A 16,161-nucleotide genomic window follows, 5' to 3' on the forward strand; every position below is an offset into this window, starting at 1 on the left:
AACCATGTTAGCTTCTGTGACCGTGTCCCTCATCACCCAGGTCTTGTGGGGTGTTCACACTACACATAGATGCTGTGTAGCCACATTTCTTCAACAGGCAAAGTATCACCATGAAATATTGGAATTGTTTTCCCTTTTTATGAAGAGACTCACTTTTTCAGCCACGCCAGGAAGGCTGGTGGATCAATGCATAATACAAGAGAAATATTGTCACTTGGATGTATAACCCAAGGGGGCACCTTAGTGCCTAAAATGGGTGCCTACCTGCATGGATCATAAGCAATGAGGTCGAAAAACACACAATATGACAAGGAAAAATTGCCCAAATTGGTTGAGAAACAATATTTGATTTCACTATTGAATCAAGGCTAAAAATTTACAGGTTATTTGTTCTTGGTACAGAAAAATGCAGATATAATGTTTCTATGGGGAACTCCCCACCAAATTAAAAAGTTGAACTACCATCTCTGAATGATCAACTGTACATTAAACCAGAACTATACCCCCCCTAACCCCCCACCACCCAGTGTTTCATCATTGAAAATTGAAGAGAACAACAGCTTGAGCCTGATCTATTAACATGTGTGGTAAGGACAACTTAAATATCAAGCATAAAGAATTAAGAATCTTTATAGCAAACATCTTTGCCAACAGGGTAGAAGTAAATATGTTGGCAGGGCATATCTGCAGCTCTATTCCGATGGAGATGCCTCAGAATAGAGATGCCTTGGACATCAACCGCTGTTTCATGAGGATCAAAAATGCCTCCCAACTTCCTTCACTTACTAAATACAAAATCTGGCATTAAGGAGAGTGCCTAAATGTCTTGAGACACAAGGTCTGATACCTATTATTCAGAATCTGTGTCGATAGAAAGATACAAGCGTGGCCTTACAGAACGCTTTTGGCGAGGAAATGAAAATGGGCTATCAGATCTTTGTCTACTTGACTTGTCGGATCTAGCATCATTCATACCAAGAAGCAAAGATGCTGCATGAGAAGAAATAATCAGTCAAGAAAATGAAAAGAAATGTCAAACTGCATTAATACATGACAGAGTATATTTACGTAAGGGAATGAAAACCTCTAAAACTTTGCCTAGAAGTTAGCATCCTTTACATCTTCAATTGATACATTTTCTACATGAGCAAAGAAATAATGGGCATTTGGGTCATTTGTCAAACAAGATTAAACTCAATATGTTGCTTTTCTAATGCAAGAATATGATATAGAAGAATAATATAACTAAACAGATTATGTATTCAAGACAGTAAGGCAGTGTGTTTTCGCACCGTATTTTAATGAAGAGATGGTTGATATTGTACTTTTGGCAAAAAGATATAAGCATATGTTACAAGGATGACTACTTAGCAGTCATTTTACAATTTTACAGAGACATGCTGACAGGCAAATTATTATTTTCCTAAGATAGTAATATATATTTCATAACCATAATTTACGAACTTCATAGTAAAAGTATTCATTCTTTTATCAATTAGTGTATATTTTAGTTTTCTCTCTCCATAAAAAATATGCTTAAAGACCCAGCTAACCGTATATACTTGGTATAGTTTCCAACAAGAGTAACTTCCACTACTAATTAAGGAAATAATATAATTAGGGATATGGAGTCACAAACCAGCATCATCCATATTGGTATTTGCGGCACCTTCTCTAGCTAGATCTCTGGGTGCGATTTGAAGTCCAGAATTCAACCCATTTTGAGTGGAAGTATCACCATTTGTACCAGCGGCACCACCACCAAGACTAAGAGATATCCAATCCTCATTTAGGACACCATTAGACATATTTGCCTGATCTCTCAATTCATGTTGCACTGATGGTTCAGCAGGTCTTGTGGGGAGGAAAATTTGAAGTGAGGGGTCATCTCCCCCAAATGCCAATGGATTGTCAACCAATCCAACATTTAAATCAGCATCCGATCGACCAGCAGAGGAATCTGGTATAAGACTACCAGACCCCAAACCAGCATCCGGAGCCAATGCATAACCATTCAATGAAGATGAGCAATTAATAGGACCATGCTGCAAATGCACCAATGCATCTGACACATCTGCATCAGGACTAAATAATTGGAATCCTGGGCCAGCCTGAGTTCCAGGTGGTAAGGACCACAAACCAAAATCATCATCATTAGGGAAAAGTCCTAAGCATGAATTACCACCAAGATTAGTGTGCTCATCATTATACGAATCAACAATTCCAGGCGGTGGCACTGAGTAACCATCTTCAGTTTCGTTGTTCTTATAGGTAATTGCAGGAGATACCAATAAATCATTATCTTCTTCAGAATCACTAAGAACAATAACTTCTGCACCACCTACCTGAGCAGAAGTGTTATTTGCAGTATAATCATATGCTAAATTAACATTATTGAGATATGGAGAATCCATCTCAATTCCGTTGGTGGTAGAATAATCAATATGCCCACCACCACCACCACCACCACCACCACCACCCCCACCCTGATTTACACTGGGATCATCACCATCACTACTGCTCATTGGAATAACCACTTCATGATTTCCAAATACCTCTTTCAATCTATTACCAGAAGAGGTGTTTGTGTCCTCAGGTTTGCTGACTTCCCAAAGTCCATCGCGATTCTTCCTAATGCCAAGCTTTAAGCCAGTAGGACTGTCTGAAACACCCTCCTGTTTGACCAGCTTCAAAGCTTCCACTCTTCTGCCTTCTCCATCAGCCGAAACACAGAGGGACCCGTCAGGGAAGTGCCATTGTGCAAGATTCCCCAACTCCAGGCGCTCACTTTCACTCTTTGTCTTAACACGCCAAGAACCATCAGGCTTCACCTCAATATCTGTAACCTCCTCACCACAGTTTGTCATCTGTAACAGCAAAACAATTTAATTATAATTATTGCTCCATCAAATATACAATTTACAAAGACGAATTATTTTGAAAAATACCCGAGAAGTGATGCGATTGAAATAGGGATCAATAATGATATTCTCCAACGCATAGTTTTTGAGACATATTGGGCACTGCCACTGCAGAAACAATTTAATGCTTATCAGAGAGGAAAGAGGAGATGACTTGAGGTGGATTAGGCACACCAACCATCTTTATTACAGTATTACCTTCCTTGACCTTTGGTTCATTTCCACAAAAACTTCAAGATCAAAACATCCCATGTGAATACAAGGCTTGAATCTACCTGCAATCTTCATCCTTGAACCACTCATCTATTTCACCAAAATGTAGAAAAATTTAGTACCTGAACTTATTGAACAAAATAGAGTAAGAAATCCCAAACATGAAAGCCTTACCGGACAACGAAGGCTGATGCTAAAAGTGTCTGAAACCACTTCCAAATCACTGTCACTGTCAGCATTATCATCTTCATTTCCACCTCCAACACAACGACGAACTCGTGCAAGAGCATCATCAAATTGTTCACCTTCAGGTTCCTTTGGAATTATGTTTAGGATCTGAACAACAGATACTCAATTATTTCACAATAATGGGGAAAAAAATAATCATACCAGAGCAACAGCTACAAAAATCAAATCACAACTTAAAACTGTATTGGACCTGTAGGTTCAACAGTGTGACAAGCCCTAAAGTGAGACAACAATTACACAGAAAATCCAGTTAAAGTCAGTAAACTTGGTTAACAACCAGAAACCAAATCTATTTATCTAACTTTTCCAAGAAAAAGTAAGTTTCGATGTCTGGTGGACTAGACACCAAAAGCTTAGATTTAGCTAACTGAACCAAACCTCAAATGATCAGGATTTATGAGGCCTGTTTGCTACCATACGTTCCATTTTATTTGAACAAACATCTTCCTTGGTACCTAGGCAAGATGGAACTTCGGTTCCAATATTTGTGTTCTAATAGCTATTAAAAAATCGCAACAGAAAATAAAAAGGAAAACAGTTCTCATGTTCCTAATTTTAAGAAATCAACAAAAATACAACAAACATAGGAACTTCACTCCGTCATAGTTGAATCAGGAATATTAAGACCTGTGCTCAGAATTCTGAATTGGAAGTTAAGATTCATAATCAATTTTAAAAGTATTTTTTTTTACAATTTACTAAGGCATAAAACGTATTATAGAAATTAACTTTTTGAATATTTTATTCTTTGGAATCATTAATTTCCTTAGACTTATTGCCTTTTATAATATACGCTATAAAATTGATCCCCTCTCTCCGAAGGCATAGAAACCAAAACCCTATTTTCCCACTAACCCATCTACTGTTCTCTGCCGCTGTCAACCTCATCCAGAAAACTGACCCATCTCGCAACCCACCACCCTTTCAACTGGTCCACTGTCCAACCACCAAAGGCTCACAATCACGGGGGTTGCCACCCTCCCACAGTCACCGCTGATTTACTGCATCTATCAGTCTGGACAGCATTGACAGTACACCCTTGATCCAAGAGATTTGTCGTATTTACAAAACTCTACACCAAGAAGATATGGTCACACTCAGTCATCACTTCCTTGCCTTGTCAGCGGAGAGTGGCTGTTTAGTTCACAACCCTCCAAGATCCACCACTAGAACTGCATCATCACCACATAGTCATCGTTTGGCTCCAAAATGACCAAACCATAGGAATTCTGTGATTCTCAGACAATTACATCAATTCAACACATGATTCTTCTGATAAAACAGCAATATTGATTGATTGATTGGGGGAGACTTCCATTATGTCACATGAATCAAATTGCAGCTCAGATTATTTTGACTACAATGCTTTGGATAGATATTATAAAGAGGTAATTAGACAGCAAACTCTCCATTCCAATACAAAGCTGGATTGAAGGTACACATTCAAAGAGTTATATTAGCATTTTAATCAGCTTAGAATACAATCTACCTGTTGCATGCTGCGCCTTTTAACAATACGGACCCCCACACAAAAAATGCGAGCATCACATCCTGTTAAGGTAATCTTATTAATTCCGTCTTTTGTATATGGCGTGATCTGACAAGGAAAAATTACAGTAAGAAATTTAATAAAACCAGAAGAAATCTTTTATTGCATAAAAACTATATCCAATAGAAATGGCATTTACATAGAAAATCAGCCCTTGTTAGAACTAAAATTGGTACAACATAATTGACAACAAACTTACAATTGGACCATCATCACGCCCATTAGCCCCAAGTAATTGTGAACCAGGTCTGTTAATTGCACGAACAGGAACACCTGTTCAAGGATAGAGTTTAAAATACAACCACAATGAAGACCACTCATTACACACACATTTGATGTTTAACTTTAATGAGCTTAAATTTGCTCAACAAAATATGAAATTCAAAAATAGATCAATATAACTAAACAAAAATCCAAACTGGAAATGAGAGCAACTTATATAATTATATTAAACATACCATTGACCTGTAGGTCTGTATACTGTGGCCACTGCATCCTGAATGAAACCTTGTCGTTCAGAAGCATACACCAAGCCTAAATATGATGTCATTAATAACTGAACAAACTATATAAAAAAAGTCTACCAATTAATCTACCAGCACTTAAATACCACTATTAAAACCAACCTGAATATCAAATTCTGGTTTTGATACCAAGTCCTTGTCTGCTCTTGTCAATTGAAATGTTCTATCCACACTCTGCATTGGGTTGGATCTGAAAAAGAAATATGAGTATATGATTAAGGATCCATCTAAAAGCCACATTGAAAATTAAATTTAACCATAGAAACAGATAATTGATTGCATGGGACATGGTCATTGGGTATCAGTGTGTGTCTTGAGAAGAAAACCAATTTTCCTAGCCTACCTCCATTTTACGGAGATTTAAAAGCATTGGTATGAGCGAAACAGAAAAGAGAAGCCAAAATAAGTTTCCTACTTGATCAACAAAAGCAAATTCAACCGCTAATGAATTTTATTGAACAAGATATAAATAATAGCTAGCATTAATATTATGATCAATGCAAAGTGTAAAATACTTGTTTATATAATATATAATACCCCAAGAACTCTGAATCTATCACTTGTTTTTTACATCTTTCAACCATTGTGGAGATTTAGTACATTATACATTCTCAGTGATACTACCTTCTACCAAATTCCAAGGCACACAACATAATTAGAAAATGCATTCACCTGGCCAAGACACACAAAAATCTCAATCACACGAACTACATCGAATTTCAATATATCCAGTGTACTCACCCATCAGTTGGATTACTTGTTATGCTCAACTTCACAGGAAACAAGGGGTGTCCCATTGAAACCCAAAACCTGTAACAGAATAAACAGAAATAAATAGATATGTAACAGCAAGAAAATGAAATGCTAAATAATGAGTAGAAAATTTTGGTCAACTATGAGAATACAGCAGATAAAGTAAGGGAAGAACCATTCAATATGCCAGGCAAACAAAAGAACAAAATATTCAAATCCTTGATGGGAAAGATAGTATATAATTCTGAAGCAACAAGTTGAGTGGCAAACTCAATAAGTATCCATGTAGGATAGAGATAACTAAAAGATTACTACTAAAACCACTTCATCATAACAACGGTGAAATCAACGTCAGGAAATTCAAGATCACATTATAGGCAAATGTCAACCAGCAGAATCCCTTGAAGACATAAACATATTATTATGAAAAAATTCAACTTTATTTTGTCCATTGCATATTATATATATAAACATGAAGGAAATGTAAACATACGGGTCTGCACGGCTGAGTCTACAGAGTTCACAATAAAATTTATCAGGTACTGGCAGGACACCTTCCATAGGTTTTTCTGGAACAATAACACAATTTATGTGCTGCCACACATGGCATCGTGGATCGTCACACTGCAATAAGATGAGAAAAAAAGAAATTCCATAATGAAATGTCGAATATAGGAAACAAGAGGTCCTATTGAAAGTACGTGCAATTTAAAAGAACATCTGCAAATGCACAGAATATATCGAATATTACACCTTGACCAATGGATCTGTATCCAATGTACTTCCGCAGATACAGCGAATCTTTGTATCTGATTGAAAGGAATCATCTTTTTCACCTTTAATTTTCACATTACTGCTATCTGAGGCTCCCTGTCCCTTTGATGCAAGGTCAGTGGCACCAGATATCTGCATTTTTCTGGGCCAAAAAAAAAAAAGGTGAACGAAGAACCAACATAAACCAGACACAAATATATGCACCGCATATGACTATCTAAGTATTTTATATTAGTAGAACAGAATACCATCAAACTTGTTGCCAAGACTTACCTATATGTGTCGTCCACTAATTTTGCCACCTGTTCTTTTCCAATAGCATTCTTCTTGGCAAACATTTTGGATACTGGGGGGGAAAAGTGACAAGTTGGTTAAGTTTAACAGAACAATGAGAGAGGAACACAAGAAAACCAACTCCGCATATTAAAATCATGAAATAGTGCACAAATGCCAAATAGGTCAAATGTTTGTGATTCACCACACTGCATCTGAGAAAAAATTGCCAAGATTCCTAAACTATGCCAAACCAGCTTTAAACATAAATTTGAGGCACAAATAAAGCCATGATGGGAACAAACAGCTCAGAATTTTCTAACCAACAACAAGGGCTAACTATTGCCACAAATGAAACTACATGACCTTATCAAGAGACTCCCATCAAAACTTGAATAAAATTCAACAACACAAACTAAAATTGACAGGTTCAGCTAGATATTGGAAAAACATGTAGAAATTTTGAAGGAATTAAAAATTTAATTCCTGACTCTGTTATACTTATTGCCGTATATGGATTTTATCTAAAATTATTATAAAAATAAATAAAGAAACATAAGGCAGTGTTAGATCCTAAGATTGACCTACTTTTCGTTTGTGCATATAGTTTTTACCTTGATCATCTGAGAGCATAGATAGTATCCGATCAACAAGATCCTACAAAAGATGAAGAACAAACATCATTCATTGTATCATCCTAAGACTCCAAGACATCAAAAGGCAATAATGCATGGGATTCAAACCAAAGTTACAACAGTCACAAAAACAAAAACATTATTGCCTGTATTCATCAATTTTAAGAGTAGCAGACTCATTAATAGTGAGACAAGTATGCTCTTTATGCACGTAAGATGTGAATGCAGTAATCCAAATTCAATTAACATAGGTGAAAATGGCAAAATACAAAAGATTAGATTGATAAATCAATGAAAGAAATGGTGGTTCTGATGTGTTTCGCATCACCCACATTCCACAAGAGCCACGAATCAGAACATAAACACTATAAATTGGGATTTTGGAGGAAAATCCATATCAAGTTTTGTTATCTCACCTGCTTTTTTCCCTGCTTTGAAAGGCCCAACTGTGTGAGGACATCTTTGAGCTCTTTTATTCGAAAATATGCCAATTTTTCCTACAAGAGATGCCATTAAATCAGTAAAGTCGAATGACAAATCACAATGATTAATATATCACAGTGCATACAACCCAAAACAAAAAGAAAAATGCCACAGCAAGAAGTATTCAAACCATCAAATTGTCCATGATGTATCCGCTATTAAATTACTAGTTTACATTGTCATTGGGGAAAAAAAAAAAGAAAAAGGAAAAAAACGGTTAATGGAAAAATGGAAAACATAAAAGGGAAAAAACGATAAAACCTTGGTTAACCATGATAATTCCCTATAAATAAACGAAAGTAGATAAAAACTAAAACCCAACCAATGACCAAGAGTTCGAGGCACACGAGGCAGCTTCCTGAAAAATTGTCTTTCGGTATCAATGTAAATCAAAATTCAAAAAATCAAATTCCTAATACAGGTCCCTATTTCCTCTAGTCCTCAGATAGCCAATCACCAAGAAAAATCAAAGATTTACTCTGCATTAATACTCTTACAAAATACGCCAAGCAAGCATACAATTTGCACCCAAAAAGTAGTATCCAGAGAATCCATTGAACTAGCCATTACCAAAAACCAAATTAAACCACACAAAACGGTAACCAGTTCCCTCAAGTCATGCAAAATTAAATGAACCATTCCAATTTACTAGGAACCCTCTAGAAATTATGTTGAGGAACTATAATACCATCACTAAATCAGGATCACAAATTACAGAAGAAAATTTAAAAAAAATCCTAAAACCTTAAAACCCCACAACTAGATTGTTAAGGTGAAGCCTTTAATCACTTACCTTGCAACTGGATGCCAAATCCATCTCCACAAACCCGATAATTCAGCACAGGATCAATCAATCGAACAGCAAAGGTACAGAATCTAACGCATGCTGACCCAACCAGTCTAATCAAATCAACCCAAAAATTAAGAATCAGCAATCAATCAAATCACGAACCGTACTAAAAATTCTAAGTAAAAAATAAAAAAAAAATGATAATTAACCGCACAAAAAGAAAAAATTGGAGGCCAAATCATAGAAATAGAAATGATTAAGAATTAGGGTTAGGGTGTAAGATAGGAGTATGTATGCTTACACCGACTTTGGGGATGGTGGCTGGTTTGATTGCGTGTTTGTGTGTTTTTGACCGAAGAGAATAGAAGCGAAAAAGAGACCAAAACCAGAAAAATGAATCTGCACTTAACAATGCCAAAACGAAAAGTTTCGGACCTATCGCCGATTATTCAATCCGGTTTTGTGCGGCCAACAGGTCCGGGTTGCGTTTCGCTGCGCTCTCGTGCAAAGATTATGGTGAATGCTAATTGAATCATTCAAATCTCCTATAGCATTCACCATCCAATAATATCAATATAATTTGGACTAAATATGAATTTTATTTTTAAGAAATCTCCTATATAAAAGAATTTTACATGAATATTTAATTTTATGATATTTAATTAGATTTTTAAGTTTAAATTATTTCTTATGAAAATTAGTTATTTGCTAATAGGATGATGGTGAAGACTTGCATGCAATTGTTTTTATATAAAATTAATAGTTAAAAATCGTTAAATAATTTGACATATTTAATTAAATTGTCATTTAATGGTTCTTAACTATCAATTTTATATAAAAAATGAAAACAACTACGTACAAATTTTCAAATTTGATAATACATGACTAGTTGTTTTTATAAAACTCTTTTATACTTTTTTTTTCATTGCTTACTCTATTGATTAAGGACTAATCTATCATGGATTGAATTTTTATTTAAAGTTTGTCAATGAGTTATTGTATATACAATACTGTAGGGGTGCACATGGGGTCAGATTCGCCTTGACCAAGACCCGATCCTAACTGGATCTATTTTTTGAAACCTTATCCAATACTAGACTAAGTGAAATCACACTATTTTCTTATCATACTAAAATCGGGTTTATACCGGGTGAAATTCGGATCTTGATAAACTTTATGCCAAAAATTATAATAACATTTATTTATAAAGAAGAAAAAAACTTACTTGTTATCGAAAAGTTGATATACATATTAAAACTTGAGGGTGTTTATAAATTCTAATTTTATAATTGTTTGATCTATTTCTAAGAGAAATCTCAGGTAAGCACTTTCATTAAAACCTAGCCAGCACTTAACCATCAAGAAAAGAGTGTGTAATATCATACTATTAGATGTAATTTTACACCATTAAAAATACTAATGATGATTAATTAATGGCTATAAATCACAAAATGTGCTGGGCCATATTACCACTGCTATTTCTAATTCAATAAGTTTGATTAAAAACAAAACAGTAAGATTGAAATTAATTTAAAAAAAATATACCTTTTATAGTTCATCACGACATCACCAAAGTTTGGATCTTACATCTTTTGAACCTCTAAATTTTTTAAAACAATTATGTTATAACATTGCAACATTCACATAATAATTAGAGTCTAATAATAATTTAAAGTCTGATAATAATTATTAAGTTTGAAAATTTTGAATTATTATGATGATCAAAAATTATTAAAAATATTAATTAAAAAATTGTTATTTCAATATTTGCTTCCAATTGTTTGGTTAATATGTTTGTTAGTGTACAGATTTTAATTATTGGGGCAAAGACATTTTAAGTCCAACTTGTTATTTAAAGATTAATTAAGCCTTGTGCTAAATTACTTCATACTATGTGGCTGAATTGTTTAAAGGGATAACAAAGCTAATTAGGCCAAGAAACATGGGCACAACTCAAAACAATTTTCTTCTTAGACCAACAAAACCTTGGTCTGAATTGGAAGGAGAGAGAAGGACTCCAAGCAAGCCACGGTTATCCACTTTCTTTTGATAGTGGAATTTAAATTTCAATTAAATTGAATGCACACATTGATAACCAAAACTCACAATTCAATTTCATTTAATTGTGCATTGAATGTTGTGTATCTTTTCTCTCCTCTCTCTTCTTTGCTATTCAGTCACTTCAATCAGAAGAAGAAAAGAAAAACAAGTTTTCAGACAGAGTAACAGTGAAACTATGGAAGAAGAAAAGGCTAGGATGAAGAAAGCCTATGAAGAAGGAAGATCCGAAGCAAGGCATGGCTATATTTTTACCACTGAAGGCAATATTTCAAGAAGAGCCTCAAGATCTTCCATACCAAGAAAAGAAAATATCCGTCTCTGTCAGAGAAGAAGGTCTCAGTTGCAAAAGTGCATTTCCATTTTTGTTCATCAAAGAAAGAAGATAGCTTCTAGAGCTACAAGATAGGAAGAAGCAAGAATGGAAAGCATGGAGCTATCAAGGATCAGAGGTTCATCAAGGGTCAGAGTTCTTTCTTGGAATCAAAGTCAAGATCAAGGGCTCAGAGTGAAGGAACCTGATGAGAAGGGTTGAGAGAGGTACATGCATGTTGGATTTGTTTCGGTATTTTCCTCTCTCTTCTCTCTGTCCGAACCGTTGCTACTCTGGGTTGGAGAAAAAGTTGCTTAGTTGAACCGGTTTTAACCTTGGAAGCTTCCTCTTCCATAATATGGGTGAACGGCCAAGGGTTGAGATAAGGAGAGAAAGTGTAAAGCACAGAGTTCTCATAGCTACCCAAGCTTCCTGAGTTCTTCTCCTTCAAAGATGTTCATTTTGTTTTCTTTTTCTTAGTATCGTCTGTCTGGGTCTCATGGTAAAAGGCAAACATAGTGAGGTTTGTAAGAAAAAGCCAGTGAGAGGAAAAAGGCAGTGATCAATATAGAGAAAAAGCCATAGATGTATCAGAGTTTCTTTGTACATCTGTATGTTGTGTTTCATGATCCTGTGAAGATTTTCTTACAAGTTGGGTTAGCACTTTGCGGTTGAAAGTTTGGTAGGAGTCCAAGTCAAGTTCAAATTTGGGGATAGAATCTGGATTTGTCCCAGATAGGATTGGGTAGATCCTACGGAAGAATTGGTATTTGCAATCTGATGATTATAGTGAAATTTCGTCACTATTATGATGGAGACTGCATGTATGCTACATTGCACTTAGCAGCTGAATCAGGATACATATGGGTATGATTCTCTCTTTCTCTTTTACTCCTATTCTGTTTCTGTTGCGTTGTAGACAAAAATAAAAAAGATCTCCTAACCCGTTACGAGACAAAAAGAAAATGCCTCTTGACTTGTTATGAGACAAAAACAGAAATATCTCCTGAAGTTTCTTTGAAAAAACATAAATTAATATTCAGCAAAAAGGGGCTAAGATTCAACCCCCCATTCTCTTAGTCACTCATTACCATCAATAATAATTAAGTCAATTACAAAATGGCATAGTCTAATTTATAACTCAAATGACATAGTCTCCCCATACTCACTTAAAAGGTCGCGGATTTGAGTCTCCCTACTTTTAGTAAAAAAAAAAATTTAGTCAACTACATACCAAAATGCATATTTAAAGTCTTATGAATACAAAATGTATATTTTTTTTCTATGCAGGCTCAACGGGACGAGTCCGAGTGAACCGAGCCTTTACCCGAACCCGATTTAATAAATTAGTCGGACCATTTATTAAAACTTCATATCTTACTGAGTCACAATGAAGCCATGCCAAATTAGCCTCAAAATAATTGGATTCGGGCCGATTTTTGGGCCAGACCGATCCATGAGCACCCCTACATCACGAAATTCAAATTTTCAATACTTATCTAAACGGACAAGTAAATTAGCCACTTAATCAATCTAAACCAGCTATAAAACTATTTTATAGCATATTAACAATACATGAAAGTTGATTTGTTTTAATTCATCGTTTAATAAATTTAATTGAATAACCACTATTTATAATTTTTTTTGTTGTGTGGAAGCCTATTAAAATTAATTAATTCTATCTAAATAAAGACTCAAATTAGTTATTATTAAACTTCACTCCTAGCTAAATTTAATCTTGAAATTTTAATTAAATCCAATGTGATCTTTCAAATTAACATTCTTAGCCCAAGTTTATTCCTCTGATGAGCTTCTCATCTTAAATTCTTAATTATGTTCGCTCTCAAATCTCATAGCTCTCTCTCTTTGTCATGCCCCTCAATCCCCAACCTGCAAACCAAATACATTTAGTCCATTTTCAAAGAAACAAATGGGTTATTAAAATAAGAAATTGTACACAATTCTCACTTTAAATTATTCCAGCTATAACCTTTTTTTTTTTTTTATTTTGATACACTTTCGATGTAGAATAGTTTTACACGTGCATCTAATTACGTAATGTCATATTAATAAAAATAACTACATTTCACATTGATCGCGTGAATTATCATCCAAAAAAAGGATATGATTGCACGACTGTATAAAACGATTTATATGTTAATGCATCAAAATTAAACTCTTGATATTTGAGCTGCAAATTAAAATGATCTTTGAAAAAATTTATTGTTTAAAATCGTGTCTGGTATATTCAAAATTTTTTAAGATTGTCCTCCTTTGTTCCCTCTTCTTAATTTTATTTCATCATCGTCACTATTATCACAACATCAATATCAATACTAACATAATGAAATAAATTGAATAATTGTATTATATATAAAATAAAATTTATAGCTTAAAATTAATTAAACGTGTCTAATTCAAGTCAATTTAAGGGAAAAAAACACACATTATAATTATAAACTATATAAAGATTATATACTTAAATGATAGCTAAATATTCTGGTTGCAATTAGCATGCTACATTATTACGCATGATTCGATAAGATATATGTGATAATAATTTCCCCTATTTTAAAATAAATAAATAACTATGTGATGATAACTTTATAGACTATTTTTTTTTTTTTGTTGACTTATAACTTTGTAGACTATAGTTTAAGTGCACATTATTTAAAATTAATTTGTGTTTGTTGAATGATCAAATTAATATCTGCTTAGGGAAAATGATTATTTTGCGATATTGATATGGATTATTAAACCATGAGATTTACGTGAAATTTCGGTCAAATTAGAAACGAAATTGTCTATTGCTAATTGTTTTTTGTTATAAAAGAAAACATTAATTAAAAAATAATAATAGCACATGTCACATCTTACTAATTTGACAAATGCATTGCGCACAAAAGGGGAAAAAAAAAAGGAGAGAGAGAAAGAGAAAGAAAGAAGATCAAGGTGCTCAAATATATATTTCTTTCATTTATTGGAGTATTTATTAAATCTCAACTCTCCCTGCATGCAACAAATAGATATTAGGTCTTAGTGCACAACAATAATGATATTAATAATGCAAATGCTTTAGAAAGTCACTAAGATAAGATAAAGACGCCTAAAATATTTTTTTAAAGATATTTTTTAATAATTAAAATTGAACATATATAATCGATTAAATTATATTATTTTTGTCAAAATTAGATTAGACAAATTGATTTAACTGAAAAAATGGTGAATCAAATATTGAATTGGTCTAAATTAAAATTATTTTTTTATAAAAAATGACTACAATACCTTTTTTATAGAAAATGATTAAAATACTCTTATTATATATATATATATATATATAAATTCTAAATCCTAACCCTACGATAGAAAAATAAAGGACTAAAATTTAGGATTCTTAAAATTAATATATATAATAGAAGTATTTTAGTCATTTTTTATAATAAGGTATTATAGTCATTTTCTATAAAAAATAATATTAATTTAGACTAGTTCAAGATTTGATTCACCATTTTTCGATCAAATTAATTTGTCTAGCCTAATTTTAACAAAACTAACACGATTTGATCGATTATATGTGTTAAATTTTAATTATTAAAAAACATCTTTATAAAAAGACGTTTTCAGCGTCTTTATCTGTGTGGCTCCTAATGCTTTAAACTCGAATTGTATAAGGCATATATAGAAACCAAGCTAGTATAGTGAAATAAATTCAAAGCTAAAAAAAAAAGAAAAATTTGAAGTATTTTATTTTATATATTATTTACAGCTATTTTAAGTTCCATGATTTCTTTAAAGGATGAAATCTTGTTTTAACCGTAATATTCGAACTAAATTCTAATTTCATTCCTATTTTTTAAAATATTTTTTCCCAAATGTTTCATTTCATTTTATTTTATTTATTTTGCTAAAATTAAATTTTTCTTTCAAAAATATTTTTTCTACTGTTATCTTCTTCTAAATAGTGTTAATAATGTAGTTGTGGTAATTTGATAGTAAAAGTAACAGAATAATAATAATAATAATAATAATAATAATAATAATAATAATAATAATAATAATAATAATAATAATAATAATAATAATAATAATAGAAGAAGAAGAAGAAGAAAAATAATATTTTTGAAAGAAATTAATTTTAACTAAAAAACAAAAAATGATAAAATAAAATGTATGAGACAAAAATAAAATATTTTAAATATTACAAACGAAATTAAGATAAAATTTAAAATTTTCCTTATGGTTGTGCTTCTCACATAAATAAATACCTTATATATATATGCTTTTTAAACACAATTCAATCAATTTTTTTACCATAATTTAAGAAGGATGCATTTAGATTGTGTTTTCAGTTTTAATATTTTCTGTTTCTAGGACAAAAAAAATATTAAAAATAAAAACAAAAAAAAGATTAAAAATAAAGATAAAAAATACAAATAGGAATGCTTACCATATTATTAAAGAAGTAGCTTAGCTGAGTGTTTCAAAGCAGTTTGTAATGCATTTCATGAGCTCTCGTGGTGTTTGACTCCAATATTTCACTATGCAATTTTGTATACACTCTCTCAACTTACCTGCAATATAATAAGATGGAGTCCCAAGTTGTTTAGGAATAATATTGCAAACCTG

General features: G+C 32.8%; 1 protein-coding gene across 2 annotated transcripts; it reads right to left on the reverse strand.

Annotated features, from left to right (window-relative positions):
* Window positions 1-327: 327 nt before the first annotated feature.
* Window positions 328-9,707, reverse strand: SIZ1 (DNA-binding protein with MIZ/SP-RING zinc finger, PHD-finger and SAP domain-containing protein). 2 transcript variants are annotated; one of them, XM_088508922.1, is made up of 18 exons: window positions 9,466-9,679; window positions 9,168-9,274; window positions 8,308-8,388; window positions 7,871-7,913; window positions 7,257-7,329; window positions 6,963-7,125; window positions 6,703-6,833; window positions 6,198-6,266; window positions 5,559-5,646; window positions 5,391-5,466; window positions 5,132-5,205; window positions 4,873-4,980; window positions 3,309-3,470; window positions 3,120-3,224; window positions 2,949-3,029; window positions 1,640-2,867; window positions 1,085-1,139; window positions 328-990 (listed from the first exon to the last, which is right to left on the reverse strand). In XM_088508922.1, exons 2-17 carry the CDS (start codon window positions 9,189-9,191, stop codon window positions 1,099-1,101), a joined length of 2,547 nt encoding a protein of 848 aa, XP_088365048.1. In that variant the 5' UTR covers window positions 9,192-9,274; window positions 9,466-9,679; the 3' UTR covers window positions 328-990; window positions 1,085-1,098. The 2 variants fall into 2 exon arrangements, with proteins under 2 accessions (XP_088365048.1, XP_016187389.1); XM_016331903.3 differs by lacking the exon at window positions 1,085-1,139 and having other exon boundaries at window positions 9,466-9,707.
* Between the last annotated feature and the right edge of the window lie 6,454 nt (window positions 9,708-16,161).

This window comes from Arachis ipaensis, chromosome B3 (assembly GCF_059453495.1).
Source record: "Arachis ipaensis isolate K30076 ecotype BB chromosome B3, ASM5945349v1, whole genome shotgun sequence".
NCBI lineage: Eukaryota > Viridiplantae > Streptophyta > Magnoliopsida > Fabales > Fabaceae > Arachis > Arachis ipaensis.